Below are 26,355 nucleotides of genomic sequence, written 5' to 3' on the forward strand. Positions count from 1 at the left end.
AAGAATTTCTACCTTTTTATGAATCCGAGCTAATAGATAGCTTCAGCAAAGAACAATGCTTACCTATAGGTCCCAAAAGCCCACCCAATGCTTAAGACACAAGTCATTATTTAGAATTCAAAACACATGTGAAATATAATACGAACGCCTGGACAGCATGACTTGGTTGACCATGAGCTAAAAAGATAGTATTTCATAATTATTACAGGTTGTGCCTCTAGACTGTCCAAAAAATGGAGAAAAATATTTATTATGGGCTGCAACATCAGACGCTATAGGTCCTTTAATGGTCCATAAAAATAAAGCACTCAGAATGATTTTCACTAGCCCTAGATCACTATGACCAATTGTTTTTTAGGACAACATTTGATCTGTTTAAAACTGAAAAATAATAATTTATGTGCTGCACTCTCAAGGTGTTTTAAGGAATGAATGTGGAAAGTCCCTGTTATTTCAACACTTCCAATGAAAGCAATCAAATCTTTCAGCTGATGAAAGAAGTATAGCGCAATGTTTGTAGAGCTGCCACATGCAACTTTGTTAGATGTCTAGAGACATTTCTTCCAGTTTTACTTTTTATCATATTCATCACAATTTCACACACTCCAAGAAATTCCCAGGTCCTTTGAATTTTAGCGATGACCCTTGACGTGTTACTTGGGAGAAAGTAAAAATTCTAACTAAAACCTTTATTTATGTTAAATGAACCTTCATACAATAGCATGATTTATGCCACGAGGTTTACTTTATTAAGCCCGTGATTTACAGCTCTGATGAAGTGTGAATAATTAAACCAAACATTGCACATGCATTTTTAGTTGATTTTCCTTTGCTCTCGAAGGACATATTAAAAGTTGGAGATGAACAACATCAAGGCTTATAAGTCGAGCGTTAAATGGGCCGCTCCAGCTTTGCTAGTGGTTTGTCATGTTACCTTAGACATTTTATATTCTTTCGTCTACTCGTAACCTGTCTGCCAGAAACACAGGACCCAGTCTTCATGTTTTATTGACATGTTAGACTTATAGCCGTTAAGCTAATCGTGAAACGGCCATTGAGAAGAAAAGGAAAATGCATGTAAGCTGCTTATTTTCAACATAAAGAGCCTTAAGTGTATTAGCTAATAAATGTCAACGCAAATAACGTCATAGAAGTACAAAACGTATAAAACCACTGAGACTTAATCACAGAACGCTGACAGCTTCGTAAATGGCTTTTTAGAAGGTAAATTACAGTAATTAGAAAACGTAACTGTAAGCAATCTGACATTTACCTCATGATACCTTAGAGGGTTGGTTCGCCCAAAATTGAAAATGCTGAAACCATTTACACGCCATTTTCTGTCATTCTGTCTATTCTGCCATTAATTACTCGTTCCAAACCCGTAAGACTTTCGTTCATAGGAACACAACTGAAGATCTTTTTGATAAACTCTGAGACATCTCTGTCCCTCAATTGACAGCTACGTAACTACCACTTTGACGCTTCAAAAATATGAATTCAGTGGTTTAGTCCATATTCTGAAGTTCTGAAGAGACACGGTCACTTAATATGAAGAACAGGTTGAATTTAGGCTTTTATTCACATATAAACATTCATCATATCACACACCAGTTGTGGTAAACAGAAGCTAAAACATATGACGTGCAAGAACCAATGAGGTTCATTCTCGTGTTACGTTTAAGCTTCTGTTTATGTTCGCTGATCAATGTTTAAATGTGAATAAAAGCCTAATTTAAATCTGTTCATCATATAAAGCGATCGTGTCTCTTCAGAAAATTTGGACTAAACCGCTCGATTCATATGTATTAGTGATCTTTTTATGAACTTTTTGAAGCATTAAAGTGGTAGTTGCGTAGCGGTCAATGGAGAGTACAGAACTGGCTCATATTTCATCAAAAAGAGCTTCATTTGTGTTCTGAAGATGAAGTCTTATGGGTTTGGATTTACATGAGGGTGAGTAATTAATGACAGAATTTAAATTTTTGGGTGAAATATCCCTTTAACAAAGTCTTTGCTAACACAATAAATCAAATTTATACATCAATCCATCACATTATCAAGCAAAGTCCCTCACTCGAGTCGTTTTATCGGCGGCCATCTTTGAAACGACTCTGGGGTAGCTGTTTCAGTCATGCAAGTTCAGCTCCTGTCTTTTTGAATGGGAAAATATCGAGTTCTCCAAAGCTGTTCACCAAGCTTACGATTAAATTTCCTATTTCAACGACTGTATCTTATATTATTTGTTTTTAAACACAAATCATGCATTTTTCAGGCTATATTTTTCAAGGCATATGTCTTTGCTGGTTAATATCAATTTTATAAATTCAATTGTCTTCAAGTTTCTCACCTCAGGCTGTATTAGAGAAAACAGATATCATTCACGTCAGAAGCTGTTCGGTTCAGAGCTGAAAATATGAGAGCAGCCAAATGCTTGTAATACAAAATACATTCTTTAATCTGTTTAAATCACTGTAAATACACAATGAGACATAATCACTGTTACAACAGGAACATAGTTAAGGACTAACCCAGGAAATCAGACATTAAACAAATACACAACATGAGCTCTGTGAAGAAATGCGTTTTGAAAATAATTTAATATAGTTCTGCGTGGGGATTTTCAGATATGCGGTGTAAAACAGAGCTTGAGGAAATTATCTCACACCATGCTATGACAAACAGTAAGTTGAAAGTAAAACGTGTTTAACGTCTCTTTACGCTACTTTATTTCCCCATCTGTTCCTTTTTACCAATATATACATGATATACAACTGCTTCTTAAATACATTTCGACAATTTTGCATTTTATTTACAATATAAGAGCTTATTAGATTTTAATTATTATTCTTTTTTATTCTAGCTAAAATGTGGTGTGGAATTTTACAAACCAAAAGTACGGACTATGATTCATGATGCCATTATCATAAAAGCATCTGCACATTCACTGTACAGCACTCAAACTGTAAACAACTTCCCTTGATAATCAGAACCGATTTAGTATTTCCGACAGAATAAAAATGCTATCTATTGAGTAAATCTGAACTAATGATCATATTTTTCAGGCTAATGCATTACTAGTGTGTGGCTACCTTGACAACATACTACTGTTCTTCTGTTTGGGTGTCATGTACACATTTCAGATCATTTTTTATACAAGAAAACTCAAAGTACACTTTCAGAAGGGCAGAAGTCTGAAATTTAGACAGAAACAACTAAAAATTAAAATTGCTCTCCACACAGTTATTAGCAATCGAGAAATCAAAGTCTGCAATTATGCAACCAAAAAACCTAGTTAATATTTTAGTGGTTATGCTGTGGAAAAAAACTATCATATGTGCATGAAATATTTAGTGACTAAAAAACAATTAACCAAATCAGAGCATTGAAAATGATACTAAAATGACAGCACAGGCATACCGAAATACGCCAGCGCTTGCATCAAACACATCAGTGATAAATATGGCTTGTAGATCAATAAACCTCCAGCAAATAATCTTGAAAAGAAGCACGGAGTACGGCTACGGCTGAGCGTCCACCATATCGGCTCGTTCCCACCCCGTTCTGGCACACATTCATCTGCATCTCTCCCTTTATCACAGCTGAGTAAGTCCTGGAGAAAGGAGCCCTCGCCCACTCCTCCCCCAGAGGGACGCAGGGGCCCCAAGGTGCGGCTTGTTTTCCAGGGGCCTCCCGTCTCAGATCCTCTGGCACACGTGCAGCCTGGACCTGGAGAAGGAGGTGGCGTCTTTCCATACCTTGCAGGCAAGTCCTTTAGCGCAGTCGCAGCGCTGGAAGATCTCCAGGCTGTGGGAGCCTTTCTTGCGCTGCTTGGTGCAAACTTCGCCCTGCCGCAGCACAGGCTTGCAGATTTTGGTCCAGAAGTGGCGAGCGCAGCAGTAGCCCTCCGAGCAGTCGGACGAGCGCAGGCAAGGGTCGCCCTCGTGACCTGCAGATGAAGGGAGACGTCAGTGCCATTTCTGTAGCTCAAACTGAAGTGGTAATGCACTGTGCTCGAAATCAAATACTTCCCTACTATATAGTATGCAAAAAACAGTAGTATGCAGTATGATTACATAATATTCGAAAAACAGTGGCCGAAAAGTGACCTACTACTTCTGGCGAGATTCTGATGTGCGCATTCGATGAACACTTTACTATCCAATGAGGCCACGGGTTGAGGATTTATGAATGGCAGTGAAGCGACGCAACTTACGCTGGTAGGTCATGTGACAGTAGCAACATGGAGCAGGGGGCGGGGTCAGGGGTAGGTCATTCGTATGAATTCATACGAATTGACAATTCGGAAAATATGTACGATTTAGCAAAAATCGTACGAATTCGTACGAGTGAGGTCGTATGAATTCGTACGAATTAGCCACCTTGTAGAATTCGTACGAATTGCCGTGAGATCAGGCTGATTCAACCATATATTGGCATCGCTAGACAAGGAACAAGAGAAACACTGCGGTAAAGTAAATATTTTACCATAGGTCAAAGGGGTTCAGCTGACAAAAAAAGAATATATCACATTTCTATCAAACAAGGAAATAATGACACAAAGATTTCTAACAAAAAATAATTTTCTGCAAACAACGTTTTTATGAGTTCCTCCCAGAGCAACTGTATATGGAATATAATATTAGCCAGGAAATGTTCGCTTTCAATGTAACTAGCCTGTCAGAGGTTATTTGAACTTCCCTAACTAATCCCTAAAATGCTACAGTTTATGACATTAGAGTCGACGTGAAATGGAAGTTCACCGTCCTCCATTCGTCTATATTTATTTATTTTTTGCAATGTTTAATTAAAATGTCCTAGTAAACCCTGCCCCTTTCTTACAATCTTGCAAGCTTGCATTCAGATCTGCCTCCACCCAATCAACAACCACTTTTTTTTTCTTTTCTTTTTTTGACAAACTGTTTCACTTGGATGTATGTCACAATACAGAAGAAAAGATCTGTCGCTTCCGTCACATCACGACTAAGTATTATAGCACAAGTATGACGTCACTTTGTAGGCCAATCAGCAGTTAGCATCACACTGGTTCCATAAACCCAATAGGGTCCGATTTTCCCATAGGCTTTTGGATTATCGCAAAAAAACAAGCTCTGTGATCAACAAAAGTTTATGATACTTACACGATTTGTCCATCAAGATAATTATCACAGATGAACACAACTTTTATAATTTCAAAGCCTAAATGCAGTCGCCAGTAAAAAGTAAAAAGCTAAAGGTAGGCTATAAACAAACTACACCACGGTCCCACGACTTCAACATCACCATCACTAATCTTCTGACAACTCTTTCAGTTTTTAGCTAAAAACATTTCCCCAGAATGTTTGAGTTAGAATAGTTTGTAAGAGCACAATTATAACCATAACGAGTTGTAAAAGCGGACTGCGTTTCCCTGTTCTGCGTTTAATCTCGACGACCTCTGTAACCATTTAGCCACTTGTAAGCAACCGCCTTTTTCAAGACATGTAACAGCTTAAAAAAAAATCACGAGTGGGATAATACTGACGTATTTTATGTCGTAGAATAAAACGTGAAAGTGTTTAGAGCTTGTGTTCACCACAGACCTTATTTCAGCCTTTTAACCAGAACCCCATTCAAAAAACCCATTGACTTCGGGACGATGGAAGCGGAAGTGCTAAAATGCTAACTCGTTTCTGCGTTTTGGCCTACAAAGTGATGTCATACCTGCACCACTCTATGCCAGACCCAGTCCAAGGTGAATCTTACGCACACTCGACCTTTCTGTCTGTCACTCATGCAAATATTCTCCACAACGTTCAAGTGAAATCAGAAAACAAAGTGCAACCAAATACGTCACTGCAACTGATATAGATCTACTTACAAACAAATGCAAAGCAATTTTCCAATGGTTGTTCACTTGTCCAAAATTAGAAACAGAGCTGGTTAAAGTTGGCATGAAATGAAAGTTGCCATCGTCTTTTGTTTAGTCCATATTTAGTCCATAAATTATTCTAAATGGCAGTCGGTACAACATTTAGTGTGTCTCAAATGGCTCAGTCTAAATCTGGAGTGGTTTAATTTCTGTTTGAAAGCGTGACTGAGCCGAGGCGAGAATACAGAGGTGAGGAAAAAGCATCGTGATCCTTCCCACACCGGCCTCCCGCTGTGGTTAAATCTTCAAGATATACGAGCTTCATGTAGTTGTGGGCCGCCGTCCCCCTCAACACATGCATGTAACCACATCCAGTGAATCAACTCATTGCAGACATTGTTCATAAGTGAGTATGAATATGAAACACTCTCAGTCTCAGATGGCCACAGACCGCCCACAGTCTGATACGAACAGCGCACAACACCAGACAGAAAAGCACATGCTTGAAATCATATGTAACTTCCTGAACTCAGGATACACAGTGAGTGTTTTTTAGGGAAAATGGATCACTGGAAAGTTTGTCCGAAAAAAAAAAAAACACGGTTCTACATTTGTGACATTGTCAGTTCCTCACCTTTGAGAGAGATCTTGGCCTGAGCTTTGCCATTCTTCCTCCAGCCTTTGTCTTTGATAGGAAGCGTGTTGTGCTCCTCCATGGGTGATTTGTGCAAGCTCTCTGAGATGGGGATGCAGATATCTAAGGAATGACAGAAGAAATCCATTGTAAATTCCCCCAAGTTAGTATAAAGACACTGGGATATCAACAGAAGAACGTACAGTTGCTGCAGCGGTTTCCAGGGCAGCACATGTTGTCTCTGTGGCAGCGCTTCTTTCTCCTGCGGCAGGTGAGGCAGCGGGACGGGGCGTGTTGGGGACTGTGGCAGTAAGTTCCCACCATGCACTCTTTATCACTGCTGCATGGATAACCCTGAGAATGAGAACGACAGATCAGGTCCAGTCCTTCTCCAACAAACCCTGTTTTCAACACTCATTAGTTACAGTATTTAACAAAAACTTTTGAAATATACCCAGGGGCGTAGCACAAGATCCCGGGCCCTATGCATAGGCAGTCCTGATGGGCCCCCATATCCCTCATTTTTCCTTCTCCTGTCTTTCCTTTCTTTTTTGGTGGCCTGATTTGGCTTTCTTTGAGAAAGACATTTCTACAGCTGAAGTTTGCGCTCCACCAGATGCTCAACTAACTAACATAAACAAAATGCGTGCAGATGGACTAAACCATTTGGCACATTAGCAAGGGGTGGGACCGTGAGACCTTAGATAGTCTTTACTTTTTTGTATACAAAATGTAGTCAGTAATTCAGCCAAGTTTCAGCCAATACACTAACTTCACATTTCATCTGACTTTCATTATGAAATTTAATTAGGAAATGAAAATATCCAGGTAAAATAAAATATATTCCAGACTTTTCAAGGGCCCTCTCTCCCCTTGGGGCCCTGGTAATCAGAACTGGTTTTATCCCCAGTCCGACGCCCCTTAGTATACCAGAGTGAGCCTTTATACATTCCTTAGTAGGAATGAAGGGTGATAATTGTGTATATAGTCTGTCAAATGAATGTCTCACTTACAGGTCATGAATGGTGCTTGACATTAACACCCGCCAACCCTGCCAACCCGTGTAATGCAGTCACTCCTACTAGCCACTTTGTCAGGTTGAATTTTATACATAACTTATACATTTTTACAATAGTAGTCTTTCAAAAAGGCATCTGAAATAATAAGTGCAATGTAGTGTTGTCAAAAATATAGATTTTTCGATATCTTCCAATACTCATTTTCCACAGAATAGATACATGACACCTGCTATCTCTCCGATAGCGAGTTACACACAAACATTCATTCGTTTCATTTGCTCCAGATGAATATCGGTGGTGTTACAGGGCTTGAATTTCAGCGTGGAAGTGCACGTATTGCGCATAATTTTACTCATTCCCGCAGATTTTTTGCTCACACCCAAAGTGCGGCACATAAAGCCGCCTTTCAGTAGTAAATTGAGTTATTTTTCGCTACTTATTGCACTTAAACAGTCAAATACACACAAAATAATGACAAAATGCCAGTCTTGGTGAGTATTTACATAAACACAGTCATTTATGTTTTAAGTGAACGTAAACAGTTGAGAGAGAGAGCGCATGTGTCACAGTATAATCCGTGCGTCAGGTCTTAAAGTGACAGCAGCCTAATATACCTATTGCCAAATTATAAGATAATATAAAAAATATCTATATGGCAATTTTTCCCTATGGTATCAATGTTAAAATTGTGGCCAGTGAAAATGTTGAGTGGTTAATAACTTTAGAAAACCACTAGCCACAGTGGCTGGTGAGCAAAAAAAAAGTTAATGTCAAGCCCTGGTCACAAACATTAAAATTAACAAGAAATAAATTGTAAATAAGAGGATAATGATGCCGTCAAATAGTCAGGAACAGAAAATATTACAATTTATTAGATTTGATTATTTCAACTCTGGATCCCCAGTATCAACCATCCCTGTCGCCAGCTATATTTGACTTTTATGTGACAGCTGGAAATTATGGATGAAACTACACGCAAAACAACAAATTAAAATGAACATACCCCGCATCTGAATATGCCTACTTCCATGCTATATAGTAGACGAAAAACAGTAGTAAGACGAGTAGCATGTCTGAATTCACAGTATTCATGAAACAGTTAGCGAAAAGTATAATGATGACTGAATACGTCCTGCGAGATTTTGTAAAGTGCATTTGATGGACACTTAACTAAAACAAGACAAACACTGAAACAAAATTACAGTAATCTTAATACTGGAGTCCTCGGAGTTCATTTCCACTACAATCCATAATTGATTTGCAAGATGACACCAGTTGTTTGTATGAATTGTATACTATACATTCATACATTGTTCGTATATGAGTTTCCACAAATCTGTGGACATTATACATTTTGGATTAATTTCTCTGAAAAACAGAGACATTAGGATAATCAAAATATTATATACAATACGTAAGTGTATATGGATGCTCAAGAGGATAACCAAACAACCAGAATGCAGCACATAAACCATTATGTGGTTAAACTGAAAAGTTGTAATGCAATTTTATATTATGTTTTATATTAGCATTCCTTTGAGTTATAATGAAGTTAGGCCAGGCTAAACTGGTTTGAATTGGTCTAGGTGCCCCAAACCCCTCCAAAATCAGCAAACCAGACCCGGCTCCTTATTATAAGGCTAAATGACCTTAATATAAGATCAAATGGATGAGACCGAGACCTTGACAATACATTATACAAATCACAAACTCATGAAAAGAAACCAGCCAGTGAAGAAACGCTTTACATCACCCATAACAATCTTCAGTTTAGCGTCAAATGCAAAACATGTGGTCTGAGAAGGGGGGGATCTCAATATCTAATAACAAAAGAAATGATTCTGTTTTGTAGATCGACAGACCTCAGGGCAACCTTCCTTTCTTATGCAAGTAACAGAATTGGTAACATTGAAAACACATGATGAAACCCAGCCAAACCACCAACGATACATTCACGAGAGGAATGAGGAACAAATGAAGCCCATTAAATGTTTAAATACTAAAAAGTTACTGACCTCAAAATTCAGTATTCATACGCTGCATCATTAGAAAGTTATAGAGTGCATTGCATTAGTGGATGAATGAATGTAGTAAACACCCCCTTGTTCAGTTCATAATGTGCATAGATGTAAACATTCTCAGATTTCCGGCTAAATCATGTCAACTTGAAGATACGAAGTGGATGAGACAAATTTTGATTCCAAAGCTGCAAGACTCACCCGCATCTCATACCCTTCTCTCCATAGCATCCCATAAACCACCAGAGCCAATGTAGACACATAGACGTGTCTGCACATAATCTGGCAACGTCATCACATCAGGATTTTAATGACCCGGCCAGCTCTTGGATACGACTCGTTGATCCTCATCCCTCATTGATTCCACGGTCTGTTTTTATTCCTCCCATACGTTCATGTGTGAGATAAGTGTGGAGATGATAAGCTCAGAGACAGACAGCGATGAGGGATGCCCACCGGCCCCTGTGTCACCGCTCGCATGCTAGCAAAAAAAAAAAAGCGGACTTTGAAGACTAAACGTGCCATGCCTTTGAAAATCATCTCCCTATCTGTATTCTCCCTCATGCCTTCAAAACAGCATTTAAGGATTTATATCAGGTAATACCCAAACTATGTCACGTCTTATCAAGCTAGTAGCAACCGATAAGCATGCAGTACTTTAGCAGGCAGATTTGTAAACTGGCTGAAAAATTTTGCAGTCTATTTTTTATTAAAAAAAAAACAGTATTTATATCAGGGCTGTCAAATCGATTAATATAATCAGATAGATAGATGGAAATACTGTAATATTAGTGGTTTACACTTAAAAAATAAATAATAATATAAAAAATAAAATAGCATAACGTTAAAAAAATGAAATAATAAACTTGTCTTCAAATATATATATATATATATATATATATATATATATATATATATATATAATATGTATAATTATATACATATACAATATTAATTTATACATAATTTATATATGATGTCATATATATGCACATATTTCATTCTAATTATATAAATAATTGTACATTTTATTGTAAAATACATTTTATTTTATATAAATATATATTATAAATGAAAAATTATTTATGTAATTCGAATGAGATATGCATGTATGATATATATATATAAATATATATATATATATATATATATATATATATAAATATATATATATATATATATATATATATATATATATATAAAGTAAAATAATTTATATAATCCAAATTATATATATATATATATATATATATATATATATATATATATAGAGAGAGAGAGAGAGAGAGAGAGAGAGAGAGAGAGAGAGAGAGAGAGAGAGAGAGAGAGAGAGAGAGAGAGAGAGAGAGAGAGAGAGATACAGTATATATTAAAAAAATTCTGCAGCAAATACAAATGCTTTATCAGCTAGCTTTGAGCCTAAAGTAAATATTGTACACGACAGTTTACAAAAGAATCATCTTCATCTATACTATAGGAATGCAAGACTTCCTTTGAACCCGCATCTAAGTTCATATACACAACAGACTATGAGATCATGAATAGGGTTTCCACACATAAAACCCATGTATCACACACATGTTCCTCTAGGGCCCCGGGGCCCATCTTAACTTGACCTTGCAAAAGCAAAGCTGACATCTGACACCATGAATGGTGTTAGTGAATTGAGAGGGTTTTCAAGAGTAAAATAAACTATGTCACTGAACAAACAAACCTTATCCACCCTCAAAGGGCATGGCCCTATGTGTATCAGATTGCACAGGAAAGCAAGTTGAAGGCTAATCTCACCAGCACTCAAAACATATCTGTAGAAAACCCTTAAAGGCATTATTGACAAATATGGAGGCTGTGGGAATACGAGTTCCTACTTAATTATGTGATGGGTATTTATTGTCACAATAAAGTATACATGTGTAATTTTATTCTTCTCTTCTTCCCAATAAAGACTGGTGCAAGTGCAACAAAAACCCAAACAAATGTGGTGTAATTTATGTTATCATTGTTTTGATGCCACACAACACAATACAATGACAATACAATGTCACCTCATAAACCAGCTAAATCTTTGAGAAAACTCACTTAAACCATCCTAAGATGGTTTGCTGATCTTAGCTGGTTTAAGTCTGTCTCCCAGCCTGGCCAAGCTGGTCTTTAGCTGGTCTGGCTTGACTCACAACCAGGTAAAGCTGGTGTTTAGCGGGGCAGCTTTAGTTTTAGTAATATTGTTCTGTTTTTGTAATTTTTCAGTTAGCATGGCTAACATGGCTAAACTGGATGCTAACCGTTCCATCCATGGAATTCTGGGAATGCTACAGAAATACGACATCATGCCTTGGCAAATGAAATCGTGGTTCAGAAACTCATGGTCATTATATCCTCCAGGCTGTCTAGTTCCTCAAAGAAAGTAAAATCCAGATGATTAGCCTGGTTAGCGCTAAAAAGCCGCCACACCTTTGCCTGTTTTATTTCACTCTCTCAGCTCGTTAGCATCACTAAACAGTCACTTAACCTCAGAGGGAGCAGGAGAGGGCGACCCACCTCGCCTCTTTACAAGCCAGACCCAAACAATCCCCCGCCCCGCTCCTACTCGTTAACGGAACCTCAGCGTCAAATTAAATAAGAGGAAAAGCTAAAAGTCCCAAAGCTGCGGCACTGATGTGAAACAGCTCTCGTGTTCTTGCAGAATACTAGCCTCTTCTCCTCTAGTCGAGAGGTTAATGCGGTGAACAAGTTCTGCCAATCCCAAAATCCCTCTTTTTTGGTTGCCCACAACTGGAAACCACCATTAACCCCCCTTGAACATTTACTCTTAACCGTCTAAAGTGAGCGACTTCGGTTTGTTGGTGATTTATGGACAACGTCAAGCCAGCATCTGACATGAGTTTCATTAGACACATTTTAATTAAGTTGTTGCTACTAATAAAACTCTTCCATCATGGCTACAAGCCAGCTTTACTTACAGCACGAAACGGCGAACCGATTTCGGCTTGTCTCCGTTAGGACGGATGTAGGAAACTGGGTGGCCGTTTCTCTTGCCTGCCTAATTTGCAGCACTTGGGAGTACGCCAGTGTGGGAGATTTATTGGGAGCTTGTGTTATAATCTTCAACATATCCTTGAGCGTTAGAGAGTTAGAGGACTTGAGAGGAAACATTTCAGCAGCTGTGTAATGACATATAAAAATGTAAAGCATTCTTTAGACAGCTCGCCCAGATGGGAGAGAAAAATGTAGGAAAAGTGACTACTAGGACATCATGGCAAATTAAATTCAGGCACACTTCTGAGTGCCATCATTAAATCTTTTAGAGATATTCAATCACCTGCAGAACTTATATGGCTAATTCCTTATTTTTCTTCATGTCATTTGCATTGTAGTTCTTACCTTAAAAGGTAGGGTAGGCAATTTTTGGAGTTAGCTTTAAAAGCATAAGATAAGAGACGGCATTAAACTACCTCATGTCTCAAATAAGATGTGTCTTTTTTGTTATTTACATGTCTGTAAATAACATTACTATAATAATGAACAAACAACTTAAAGGGCCCTATCTTGCACCCAGCTCAATTGACTTTACCGACGCATGTATCATTCCTATTTTGCACCCGACGCACAGCGGACTTTTCCCTCCACAGATGCACGTTGGTAAATTAGGGAATTAACTTGCGCTTCCTGGGGCGGTTCAGCGAAAAGTGTTCTGGCACAAATGTTACCTGGTGCTATTTTGCAGTTCCAGAAAACAATTCCGCCACAGACCAGGAAAAACCTAGTCTAAAGTCAGCGCCGCGTTATTTTAAGGGCGCATGCTTGGCCATAATGTATTGTGTGCACAACGCACATACACTTTGCTTCGCTCATCTACACAGACGCAGCAGTTGCCATTTTTGCAAACCATACATAATTACAAGGAAAAATATTCCACACGAGGGAAATCATTGTGGTATCTATGAAGATGTTAGCCTGGTTAAATCCAGACCATTCTCAGAGTTATGGTCTGGCAAAGCTCCATAGACAAATCATTTCCAAAGGGGCGTCACCAACGGACGTCGCTCAAATGCCTTTGGGCGCAGTTGGATAGACCTAAAACCAATAAGAGCGATCGGCATCGTGTAAAGCCATATGCTGCGTCCCAATTCGCCTAAGTTACACTACGCCATAAAAGTATATACTCTTTTTGTGAAGAAAAGGTATTTACTTTTGAATGTGTAGCAAAAAAGTAGGCAAGCTTTGGGACATACTACTTTGTCATCTTTATCGGACGGATCTGTCGCGTGCATCCTGTCACTTAAACTGCCCTGTCAATCATCATGTCAGTTAAAATCCTCTATTAAATCTAATTTAATTTCCTACCATTTCGGAGAGAAATGTAGTAGCACGTTCATCTGCCAGTGGGTCTTTCATGGAGACTGTCCTCATGTGTTTGCAATTTGAATATAGTAATGCATTTAAAAGTTGAACGGACGTCGCTCAAATGCTTTTGGGCGCAATTGGATAGACCTAAAACCAATCAGAGCGATCGTCATTGTGTAATGCCCGCCTCAACGTTTCTGATTGGTGCTGCGATTTCTAGGTCATGGAAATGGGCTTGAATGAGTTCTTTGCCAGACTACTTCTTGAGCAAATCTGAATTTGCCGGAAGTTGTCTAGGTTTTCCCAGGCTATAAAGATGTGAAAAAATAGGCATAAATCTAGCTTACACATTTACCCAAATTATTATACGCCTGTTTAACCGAAGCTAATTTGGGTGGGTTTCTCCCATCCCCATACAATGTCACTTCTCTGTCTTTTACGGCCCTGACGAGAACGTCGGTCTCCTCGGCTGTGAACCGCTCCTGGCGTGTGCCTGGCAAATCCGCCGTTATAATAGCAATCCGCCATGGAACAAGCGTGCCTGCTTTTAAAGGGAATGTGAGATTTCATAATGTGTTTATTTCACGTTACGCCCAAACCACACCTATGAGTAATGTAGCTACTTCATACCAACCCATTTTAGATTTGCATCGGGACCCGCCCACAAATTTACTTGCGTTTCGTGTTTGATACTTCCGTTTCAGATTGTTAAAATAGGGCCCAAAGAGTGCATTAACTGCATTGCGTGAAACGGGCTGATGAGGTGTGATGTCTGGAAAAATTCTATCATAATGAACTAACTCTTCCCAGACTTGTTAATTCACATGTATCAAACAGCTGACAAAATGTTTTTAATTTGCCAGTGCTTTTTCCAAATAAAATTCAATAAAATGTTTGGGTGTGGCAAAGTCCAAAGTCAATGAAACTTTGACAACAGCTTGCTGTGAGGATGCATGCCTAATTTTGTTAAATTTTGTCCAAAGGGGGAATTAAAAAACAATAATTTTGATTGAGGAACTTGAAATTAGCATGCATCATCTTTGTAGCATGCATCATCTTTGGTGCATCATAACATAACATGCATCTTATGTTATCAAAGTAGCAATAAGAAAAATCAACAAAAATGCAGACAATGTCAATGGCTGATCATCATGAAATGTTGTAACTGCACAAAAACAGGATGTCTATATTGTTTTCAATTTCCAATTTAAGAAAGCATTAGCACTAAAGAAAATTCTCAAAGATACAATTGCAATCAAGAAAGTTTCAACTGCATCCACATGACGTGTTCTTTCAAATCTGTTATTAATTTTAATACACTGTCACTGTGAACTCTTATTCATGCAAATGATGTGTAGGCCTACTCTGTGGTGATATGGTGTGACATGGTAGTTTCCAGTACAACAGATGTAACCCTATGTTTACATAATTTACATACAACTACAAGTTTCTTTGGCCCTGTTTACACCTGGTACTAAGATGTGTTTCGGGCGATCGGATCTGCAGAAAATAAACAGCTTAAACCAGTCTAAATTGGTTTTGTATACACCCAAAGTCTTTGCTGGTGAAGATGGTTTGTTTGGTTTTAGGGGAGTTTTGTTAGTTGGTCAGGCACCTTAAACCACCTTAGACTAGCAGAACAAGTTAGGCTGGCTTAAGCAGTTATTTCTTCAGCAGGGTATAACATTTTTTTAACATGTTTTTTTTACGCAATTCTTTTAGATTTATAGAGTCGCCCCAAAGTATAAAACGTTCTAGATCTGTCTAGCACCATCTGCAACTGGAAACTTCCAAATGAGACAATAGTCGCTCTGTTTGCAATCTACAAAGTTGTTAGCAATCTACATTTGGATAAGAAGCTAAATGTAGCATGACATTTAACTAATATTGGACTGTAGGAGTTTCCACATGTATGGCAGTGCTCTGATCATCTAGACCACCTGCGTTTATGCAGATGGTATATTTGAAAGCAATTGTTTAGATGAGGGTCTGGCAGGGAACTTGCATACTGGAGATCTTCCCACTCCAAAGAGGATATGAGAGGGAGAAAAATCCCATCACCTCCTCTTTTTCTTCAAATCAATTGTGTCTGCTCTCAATTAAAACAACATCTACATATTTACGGCTGATCTGAGAGACATAACCAAGACCAAAACCAAATAGCAAAGAGGATTTTCATCTGCAGTAATAGTATGGGTGACTTTATTTATTCACTTAAAACAAGTAAATAAATCATGAGCTTGGTATGAATCCAGGATTTGCCATGCTAGAAATATAAAGCTTTCAAAAGGATACTGACCATTCAACTGACCAACAATAAACCCTTTCTGATAACTGTAATTGTAAGTAATACTGGCTACACTCCAGAAACAAATTCAGTGAAATTTACAGTAAAATAATTGCAGCTGTGGTTGCAAGAAATTTACCATAAAAAATAAGGTAGCAACATTTTAGGTTATTTCAACGAATATACATCAAATGTTAAGTGGCATGCAGGGAATTCTGTGAAAATTTAAATTTGACAGTATTTTACTGTAAAATTACATTAAATGTAAGGTTAGATCTATTACAGTTATTCACCCGTAAGGAAAGTTACCGTTAACAAATTAACAGGATTTTACTGTTAAAATCACGATCATGTTTTACAGTGTAGCCTACCTTAATCACTTTCTAAAATAACACAAATGTTTGAGCCTTGACAAATTGATTAGCCTATGAGCTAAAGATAATATAGGCTACAAGCCATTCTCTTTGGCACGTGATGGAGTCAAATCTTGGCGTGAGATCCTAATCTACAATGTAATTTACAATTTGTCAAAACATTCCTTTAATGAACAAAAATGCAAAACGAAAGATCAGAAAAATGAATTCTACAGTGCAATGTACAAATATAAAAAATTAGCTCAGGTTTCATTAACCACAAAATATTACAACTTTACAGTTGCTGTGGTGATGTTATGATTTCTGTGACTGCTAAAACACTGTCACGTGTATTTAGTAGGCTATATATATATATATATATATATATATATATATATATATATATATATATATATATATACCACAAGGAAATTACAAAAACTTGTTTAAAACATATTTGATCAAATTCGGACAATCTGGTTGTGACTGCAGGAATTTGGGAAAAAAGTTTTTTTTTTTTTTTTTTTCCCTCAGACAAACTGTAGATAGTAGGTTAACTGACAGAAATTCCTTTAAAAAGATCAGCGAACAATTTGCTCACAAGTGACACGTGTGATTTCCTTATGCATTTAGTAATGCCTGAAGGGTTTTAGCTTCTTTTCTCTCTCTCTCTAATAAATGGATAGAGGTGTCGGGTTTACCTGAGCGGGGATGTTGCTTTTCTTCGGGATGTCGCTATATGAAGCGCTGGAGCGGTTAGTGGCGGCGATCTGGGGCTCCAGTGATTTAATGGAGTTCACCTGGGCTTTGCTCTCGGTCCCTTGAGTTTCTCCCATCCGCACTACCGCGATGATCAGCGTCAACATCCAACAGCTCCGACTCCGCGTAACGCTCAGCATCCTCCCAGTCTTTTCTTACTCTGAATGAGAATGTGTTGGTTTCTTGATGATAAGATGTTTCCTAAGGCACTAGGTGCTTTGACCACCAAACTTTGGCTTAAAAAAGCATAAACTCCATTCTACAGTGTCCATCAAATAATCTGTCAGTGGGGGAAAAAACGTTATAAGACACTTAATAGACTATATTATAAAATCACAAAGATGTGGATAAGCTTAAAGCATCGGGATGCTGTACCAAAAAATAAATAAAAGAAAGTGGCAGCAGAGAGGAGGATTCCTGCTCGTGTGAGTGTTTGTGAAGCAGCCCGCAGTTTCATCATGTGGTGGGATTCATTCTTTTTATAGGATGCGTTTTCTCCGCCCCCATTCTGTATTGACAAAAGATGACTGATCTGTGGTGCGCCCCTGTTCACACTGACTCACTGAGACATCAAGAAACCATCGGAGCACATTTGCGTTGAGTTCAGTTATGGATGTTTAAAGACATTAAGTTCAACCTGTGAAGTATAAGAGATGTAGACTATAGTTCGACTAACGCTATTTCATGGGATTTCCAATCAGTCAGTCTGCCGATTACATCTGATGCCTTATTTAAAGTAGGCTATAAATAGTACTGTATACTAAGTAATTAGAGTATTATCTATCTATCTATCTATCTATCTATCTATCTATCTATCTATCTATCTATCTATCTATCTATCTATCTATCTATCTATCTATCTATCCTGTAAAAAAGTTACTGCCTTAAATTAAGTACAATCAACTTGGATGTTTAAATCATTTCAACTTAAATTAATTTAAAATGACTTAAAATGAGTTGAGAATAACATAAAAAAAGTTGAAGATTGCTTAACTTATTTTTATTAGTTAAAGTAATGTAAAAACATATGTTGTCACTACTTATTGATCATATCATCTTTTTTTACAGTGTAGTAAAAAAGAGAATAGTAAAAATAATAATAATAATGTATCACTTTTTTTGACATATTTAATACAAAAATTAAATAAAAAAATGCAGTTTAGCAAACAATAATATTGATAAACTGCAAACATAATTATGTAATGTCAGTGTGAGTCCTTGCTTGAATTCTTTGCCAGTGACCAGATGGAATCTGGGAGTTTCTCATCTTAAAGCCAGGATTTTTAAGAACACTTGTCTAAAAGGACGAGAAACATATTTCTTAAAGTTTTGGATAAAAACAAGATTCAAGATGATGATTTAAAACAGCTGACATGCAAACTGCACTTTAGATGTGTATGCTTGAACCTTTAACTATGAATCAGCTGAGCTTGGAGGTATAAATTATATGAGACGGACGCATTAATAAATCAAATATGAAGGAGGAGCGTGGAAGTAAGTGAACTGTAATATAGTAATATTGTAATGCAGTCATGCTTTATGAAGATGAAATCATAGGGATTGTGTTTTTGGCAGCTAACGTATAGCACCGAAAACAAAACCTCACTGGCAAAAATGCAGCCGGAGTGGAAAATATGGGACATGAAAGTGAGGAACAGGTTCAAGGGAGAATAAGCAGAGGAAAAATAAATAATCATTCCAATGAGGTTAACGGAGAACTCTGGGTGGCGTTCTGAAATTCTGTCATCGCCGCAGTGTTAATAAGCCAACCGAGCTTTGATCGCCACGATGTAATGTTCTGACATTACAGTCCAAAGGCTTTATCGACACAAGCCATCTCGTGTAAAACAAACAGAGACAAACTCACAGCAGAGATCAGCTGTTGTTGTTTTCGTTCAATTTTATTCAAATTTGGCAGCTCAGAAGTTCAAATGTCAGGCACCATATTATACGGGTGCCAACTTCTTCAGCTTGGTTATATCCCGTATCGACTGGATTGATTCCAGTAGAAATAATGCCGCGAGAGGTATATTAGAGAAACATTACTCATCTGTTCTGTCAATGAAGTGTGTCTTATCACTCTAATCATATGCCCAAATCTACTATGTCATCTGCGTCAAAACTGAGGTCACATCTGCTTATTTTATTCCTTATTTTGCTTAACATAAACACACTGTAGGTCAACATTTGCATAGCACTAAGAAACTTAACAGCCTTTAACAAAGACTCCATTGAAATTTTCAATTTGTTCATGTTCTTTGCAGTGTCCAAAATAGGCACAAATACAGCTATGGGCGGAATAACACACTACTCTTACTACACTGCCCGGCCAAAAAAAAGAAAAGAAAAAAAATTGCTGTTTGGATGTAAATATAGGCAAATGCTTAAGAGTCAATGACTGGATCATTATTGCAGTGATTATTAGCATGTTATGTGTTCAGTTCTTCTAACCCTAACTGATGGAGTGTGTATCTTTTTATTTCTTAAACAACCACGTAAGAAGACACATCATGGTCATATTCCAGGATGACAATGTCAAGATTCCTCAGGCTCAAATTGTGAAAGAATGGTTGGGAGGAAGCATGAAGAATTGGCACCTCTGAATCCAGACCTTAAATTCATTGAAAGTCTTTGGGATGTGCTGGAGGAGACTTTACAGAGTGCTGGACTCTTGCATTGCAAAAATGTATGCACATCTTGATGGAAATTAATGTTGTGATGTTAACTTCATCAAGAGGTGATTTGACCACAAACAGTTGCATGTAGTGGCAGTATCGCGAAGATCGTCTATTGTGCATGCTTTCATCTGGAAGATGTTTTTAGAGCGCTTGATCATCTGCAATACGTCTCTAAGACGTTTCAGATGTTATATAGACACTCAGAAAATGTCTTTAAGATGGGAAAGTATATAAAATTGCTCTTTTAAAGATGTTTATCAGATGTTTTTCAGATGAAGTGCTCTTTAAATATTGGAGACGTACGTGTGTTATCTGGGATACTTTTTTTTCTAAGATATTCCATGTGGTCCTTCTCAGTGAGCGTATTCATGTACACTGTAAAAAGTGAATAGTTGGATCAACTTTAAAAAAATTACGTCAATTGGTAACACCTAAAGAAATTAAGTTTTCTCAACTTAAATTATCACGTTTTTCACGATAAAACGTGATCATTTAAGTTGAGAAAACTTCATTTCTTTAGGTGTTACCAATTGAAGTAATTTTTTTAAGTTGATCCAACTATTCACTTTTTACAGTGTACATTTTGAGCACAACCACACAAGATGACAAATAAAACCTGAAATTCAGACCCACCTCAGGGTTGCCAAATGTATAGTATATGTCTATACATTAATAAATCTCTGGCACATAAAAAGTGCAGCTTGTTTAAATGGAATTAAAATTGGAACATTTATTTACCCACTTCCACTGAAAAAATGTTTCTAGGATTTCGAACCCTTTGAAAACCTTTGTCCCAAACCATGTTGTTTCCAGAATTTATTTTTCGACAAATGATGAAAAACAGGTGTGCGTGTTTTCTCGTTTTATTTCTGTAAATCAATTACCCATAAAATTCTGATAGAAGTCATGGCTTTCTAGATAAGTGAATACGCAAAAGAAGTGTTTTATCTTTTGCCAAGAGTAAAACAACAAGGAAAACTGAGGCCATGATTTGCATTCCCTAAACAAACGCTTAAATGACTAAATAAGCAGCAATGTATAATTCACATCTCAAACAGGCAAAGTTTTTCTTATTTTCATAATTATTTTGGGCTGAGATTTACAGTTGAGAAAAGTATTAAAAAATACTAAATAATACTACTACTATCTAGCAATCGATTATATAGAGTTTTACAGATGAGATTACCCAAAAATCAAATAAAAATAATGAAAAAATCTAAAGAGAAACACACTAAGAAAATGAATTACTCTCTTAGTTTCCTGTTATTTCATTTAGCTAATGTTTTACTAATGATAACTGATTTTGTCAGTATCACTGATTTGCAGTATTATTTTGTTGTTGTTGTTACATATTTTGCATGTTTTAGAAAGTTCTGAATAAAATTCAAATCAGAGACAAACGTCTCAAACCTTCATCAGACATGGTCAGCTGGTTCAGAGAGCTTGTTCCTCAAAATCCCTAAATTCCAGGAAGCTTTGCTGGTGGAATTTCTCATTGGAATGGAGGGCGCAGCCTCATCAGATAACCGCTCCTACAGTGTCCCCTTTTTTCCGGAAGATGGATTGGGCCATTTCCCTAGAAGTCACAGAATGGTCGAAGCATGAATGCAGCTTCTTGACTTCTTAATGACTCAGATTTTTTCTAATTGATAACAGTGACCGCTCTTTAGTGAAGCGTTAACCACATGAAGGGAAGCTGCTGTTAAATTACAGCCTTAAAGGCATAGTCTCTGACTCAAACCCAAAGCAGCCTGATCTGGGTTAATAAGACGACGCCTCAGGCTTTGAAGATTCAAAGTCACCTTTAAGAGCCAGATATTGAGAAATATTCGATGAGTTATCCTAAAAAAACCTTGAATCCATAAAGTGGGGTTTTCCTAGAGTTACACACAGTTTGATTTCAGCACTGCATATTTTAAAAGTCTTCTAAGGCATCAATGTGTTTTTTCCATGTATACCACCATTCAAAGGTTTGGGTTTGGTAATATGTTTAATGTTTTTGAAAGAAACTCACACAGAAACGTTTCTCCTTATCAATGTTGAAACAGTTGGGCTGTTTATACTTTTTGGAAGCTGTGATACATTTCTTACTCAGAAATATTTGATGAATAGAAAGTTCAAAAGAAACGCATTTATTTGACATAGAAATCTTTTATAAATGCCTCTCTTGATCAATTTAATGCATCCTTTCTGCATAAAAGTATTAAAGGCAGGGTAGGCAATTTCAGAGCGGCTAGCAATAGCAAGCTAGCTTTGGAATAATAAGATCTCACTCGCTTCAGAGCACTTTCAAAAAGTCAGGCCTCCTCCAAATCACACGAACACACACAGCCAGAGTAGAGTCTGCAAAGAGACGGCGTTAAATTACCTCACATCTTAAAGCACATAACATTACAATAATAATGAACGTAAACAACTTGTACCACCTGACTGCTGCAGGTTCATTTCGGCGTTGATAGCATTGATATAGAAACGCGTAAATCCGAGTCTGAGGACGTGAACAGCTCCGGGTAGAACGTCACAGGTTGCCATCTTGTAATTAAGGTTACGACACGGCGTAAACGCAGAATAAGCTTGTTGTTTTGGTTCAGGCGGAACTGTTAAAGATGGCTGCTGTTTCGGTTGCGGTGCTCGGTGACTAACGTCTGTCTAACGCGCTGATGACGTGTGATGTGCGAGCAGGTGCGCGGAGGTATGGAAATACATATGTCGACAGGCAAGTAGGACATCGGACCGAATGCAATGATTGGACGAACATTTTGTTTTTGGCTGAGACTTCCACAGAAGATTTATGTAAATTTTTTTATATTTAGACCACTTCTATTTTTGATTGCTATAAGAGATTTTCAGTATAACCAAAAATGTGTACAACTCAAAAAAAAAAAAAATTTTTGCCTCTTGTTAAATTTAATGAATTAAAATAAGCTAAAGTAACACGATTGTTTAATATTTTGTCACAACTTAATTTAATTGTGTTCAATCAGCCTAATATATTTAAAACTGAAGTTTACTTAATTTGTGTGAAAACTACATGAATCATTTTTGTTGACAACTAACTGGGCAGTGGATCTGTAGTTCCCAGCATGCTTTGCAAGGAACTGCATTAGGAGGGTAAATTTAGGGATTAAAGTGTTATTTTATGTGTTTTTCTGTAAATGGAAAGATGTTGTTAGTTAATGTTAGTGTTTAATATTCAGTTATGTTAGAAACTTAGAGGACTTTCTGTAATGTTTTTGAATTTTGTGGTTACCATTATGCAGAAGAGTGGCGACTGTGTTTAGTTTAGGGCTGGGGGCACTCAGTATACAATATACATGCATTAAACCTCTTTTGCAGACCTGCATAAGTAATATTCAATATTACTCTGTAAAAAGTGGTTTTAATAAAATTGAATGCTAGTAGGTTCTATCATTGGAAATAACTGTAGAGTCAAATTAGCTAAAATTATAATGTTTTAGGCAGGGCAAAAATTAAATGTAGTCAACCTGACAAAACTTTATCTAGCAGGAATGAATTTAAGTTCATACAACAAGATTACAATACATCATTTCAAACAAATTAGATTTTGTTGGAAAAATGTAATTCATTTTCGTGGAAAAGTTTTCCTTAATTTAATCAAGTTCGTTCAACTTATTTTTTTTAGTTGTCTACACTACCTTTAATATAAGGTAGAATTATTTCAAAATGTGAATAGTACCCCATCTTGTATTATCTACATAGTAGATTTAAATAAACATTCTACACAGAAAGCTGCAGCTTGGAGCCAGTTCATCTGCTTAGATTTACGATGTCCCATGACTAAATACTGTAGACCCCAAACCGCTCTCATGATAAAATGTGATTTTACAAATATTCCACTAAATCAATCCAGTCAACCATAAAACAACTTAATGCTATCGTTTCGGTATGTTAATAGCACGCTGAAATGCAACAGAGCACAATGTACTTTAGTGCAATTATTGTTGTATAATTATAGCAGTGTAGACTCCTGATTGGGTTTGTCAGGAATAGGGTTTTGATTATAGACAGACAGATCTTTAAATGTAAATCAGACACAAAGTCACCGGTGTGTGTGTGTGTGTGTTTTGTTCTGCTAGTAAAGCTCTGCATTTGTTTTTGTGAGTTTTGCCGTATATTGAGTACATGGTCAACGGCCTTTAACACTCAATTTTAGTGCAAATGACACTTGACGTCATCATCAGGTCCAGAAGGGATCAGCAACATTTTTGCATTTTCCGCACTGATTTTGAGGGGGGAATAAATTCTGTGGAATGTATTTAAACATGGAAAAGGGTTAGTTCACCTATTTTGTCATCATTTGCTCACCATCATGTCGTCCAAACCTGTATGATTTAATTTTTTTCTGCTGAACATTAAAAAAAGTTTTTGTTCATTCAATGAAAGTAATTGGGTTCACAAAAAACATTATTAAATAAAAAAAGCATGCTAATTAGGTAGACTGCGTTGGTCATTATGGAAATGATCCGGTTGTGTCTGTTCTTTAATTTGCGCGTCATCAGTAGATCATAAGCAGAACTTTCCACCCTGTCGGCACTTTTTTGGAATTGTGCTCTCATGCTAATTTGCCTTGTTTAGTAAATCTGGCCCTTGGTGAATTACTTTTATTTGTAACTGAAAGCATAGTCAAACATTCAATAAATGAACAAGAAAGAGACATGGGATTTGTTAAACAATGTAAAAATCAGGCATTCTGAGTTCTGCAGGAGCATATTCCGTGAGCTTGGTTATCGCATGTTAAATGTTCAGTAGAGTTTTTTACTGACAATACAAAACCAGCAATCTACTTTTCTTTTTAAGGGACAGAATTGACTTATTCTGTAAAATCTTTGCGCGTGTGACTTTTGTTACAGACTTCCTCTGAATTCATCAGTGTTCCTTCACATTAATCTGACCACAGATCAGTATCTAAGGTGCTCCTTTGTACTTGGCTTCCAAGCATTTGCAGTGACATCATTTTATGTGATCACTCACTGTCAAAGCTCGCAAGCTTCAGAGGATTGAATAACTGCCACACAATGGCTCATTGTCCCTAAACATGAGATGTAGAAATTGCAGAAGCAGCAGGCAGTGAGTGGGCACCCTGTGCACTGACTACCAGTGTCCATTCCTGCCAATGATTATTTTGTGCCCAACTGGCATGAAGTACTGCATGATTAAGTCATTTTAAAGATAACGTGAGATTTCTTGAGAATTTGAGCTGTGTTTTTATAATATAGCAAGCCATATAGCACGCTCCTGAAGTCAAGACTGTTTCAAAAATTAGGCATAAATAGATAACATAAAAGATAACTGATTTGGCCTGATTCTGAGACAGCATTGCAGGTATCCATCAGCGATTAAAGAAATCCCAACATGCACTGGAATCAGCATCCAAAACTGAAAGACAAAAATGTTAACTGTAAATATATACTACCGTTCAAAAGTTTCACAGACTTAACAGTCGGGTTCCAGAAGTAAATACTTTATTTTCTTGATCTTTAATGATGACTTATAAACCTTTAAAGACAGACCTTGAAGTTGTAAGTCCACATTATTTCAACTTATTTTTTAAAATAATCATGTTTAACAGCAGAATTCATGGTAAAAACTACATTACCCATAATGCTGTACAGAAAATTCCATATATATATATATATATATATATATATATATATATATATATTACACACACACATATTGCAATAAACATTTTTAAATGCGTAGTTTTATATTTCTCCATAGTTTTTAATTTGATTATGCTGTTCGCAATGCTTCATGGGATTGTAGTTCCTTCCCTCACAAAAGCTGTTAAAGTACACAGTCTTTTGTCCAATTTTCAAAAACGTTTGTGCTTTAAATCAAACTTTGTAATTTTATGATTCACCTCGTGGGTGGTTGGCTTTGTTGAAGGCTTATAATGCTTTATCAAAGAATTTTTTTTAAAATCCCCATGGGAGAAATGAATGGAAAAAATTCTTCCCGAACGAACGCCGCTGAAATGCTCAGTAGCGCTCGATTTAAAATAACTGTTTTCTCTGTTTATATATTTTAAAATGCAATTCATTCCTGTGATGCAAAGCTGCATTTTCAGCACCATTACTCCAGTCTTCAGTGTAATGTATTGTTATTTTTGTCATTGCTGAAAACAGTGGCACTTAAAAATTTTATGGAAACTGTGATGCTTTTTTTTTTTTTTCAGGATTCACTCTAACCAACATTGTATGTAAAATGTTTTTGAATTCATTCAATCGGAATTCAATCGGTTGCCCTTAAAAGACAGCTGCCTATCTAGGCACTGGACTGTGAGGCGGCTCACAGAGCTCCTATGTTAGCTGCGATTTTGCCTTGAGTGACATTCTTTACTGAATACGAACTGCTGCAGGGAAGCGCTGGTTTTGGGCAGATGACAACT

General features: G+C 37.0%; 1 protein-coding gene across 1 annotated transcript; it reads right to left on the bottom strand.

Moving 5' to 3' along the window:
• Nucleotides 1–2,433: 2,433 nt before the first annotated feature.
• Nucleotides 2,434–17,720, bottom strand: dkk2 (dickkopf WNT signaling pathway inhibitor 2). Its single transcript, XM_079850066.1, has 4 exons — nucleotides 17,208–17,720; nucleotides 6,689–6,839; nucleotides 6,486–6,608; nucleotides 2,434–3,949 (listed from the first exon to the last, which is right to left on the bottom strand). Exons 1-4 carry the CDS (start codon nucleotides 17,403–17,405, stop codon nucleotides 3,699–3,701), a joined length of 723 nt encoding a protein of 240 aa, XP_079706192.1. The 5' UTR covers nucleotides 17,406–17,720; the 3' UTR covers nucleotides 2,434–3,698.
• Between the last annotated feature and the right edge of the window lie 8,635 nt (nucleotides 17,721–26,355).

Source organism: Squalius cephalus, assembly GCF_949319135.1.
Source record: "Squalius cephalus genome assembly, chromosome: 2".
In the NCBI taxonomy this organism is placed as follows: domain Eukaryota; kingdom Metazoa; phylum Chordata; class Actinopteri; order Cypriniformes; family Leuciscidae; genus Squalius; species Squalius cephalus.

Coding starts and splice junctions, on each gene's coding strand:
- dkk2 (XM_079850066.1), bottom strand. CDS start 17,405: ATGCTGAGCGTTACGCGGAGTCGGAGCTGTTGGATGTTGACGCTGATC. Junction 6,840..17,207: donor AAAGCAACATCCCCGCTCAG/GTAAACCCGACA, acceptor TCTCATTCTCAG/GGTTATCCATGCAGCAGTGA. Junction 3,950..6,485: donor GGCCAAGATCTCTCTCAAAG/GTGAGGAACTGA, acceptor CTTCATCTGCAG/GTCACGAGGGCGACCCTTGC.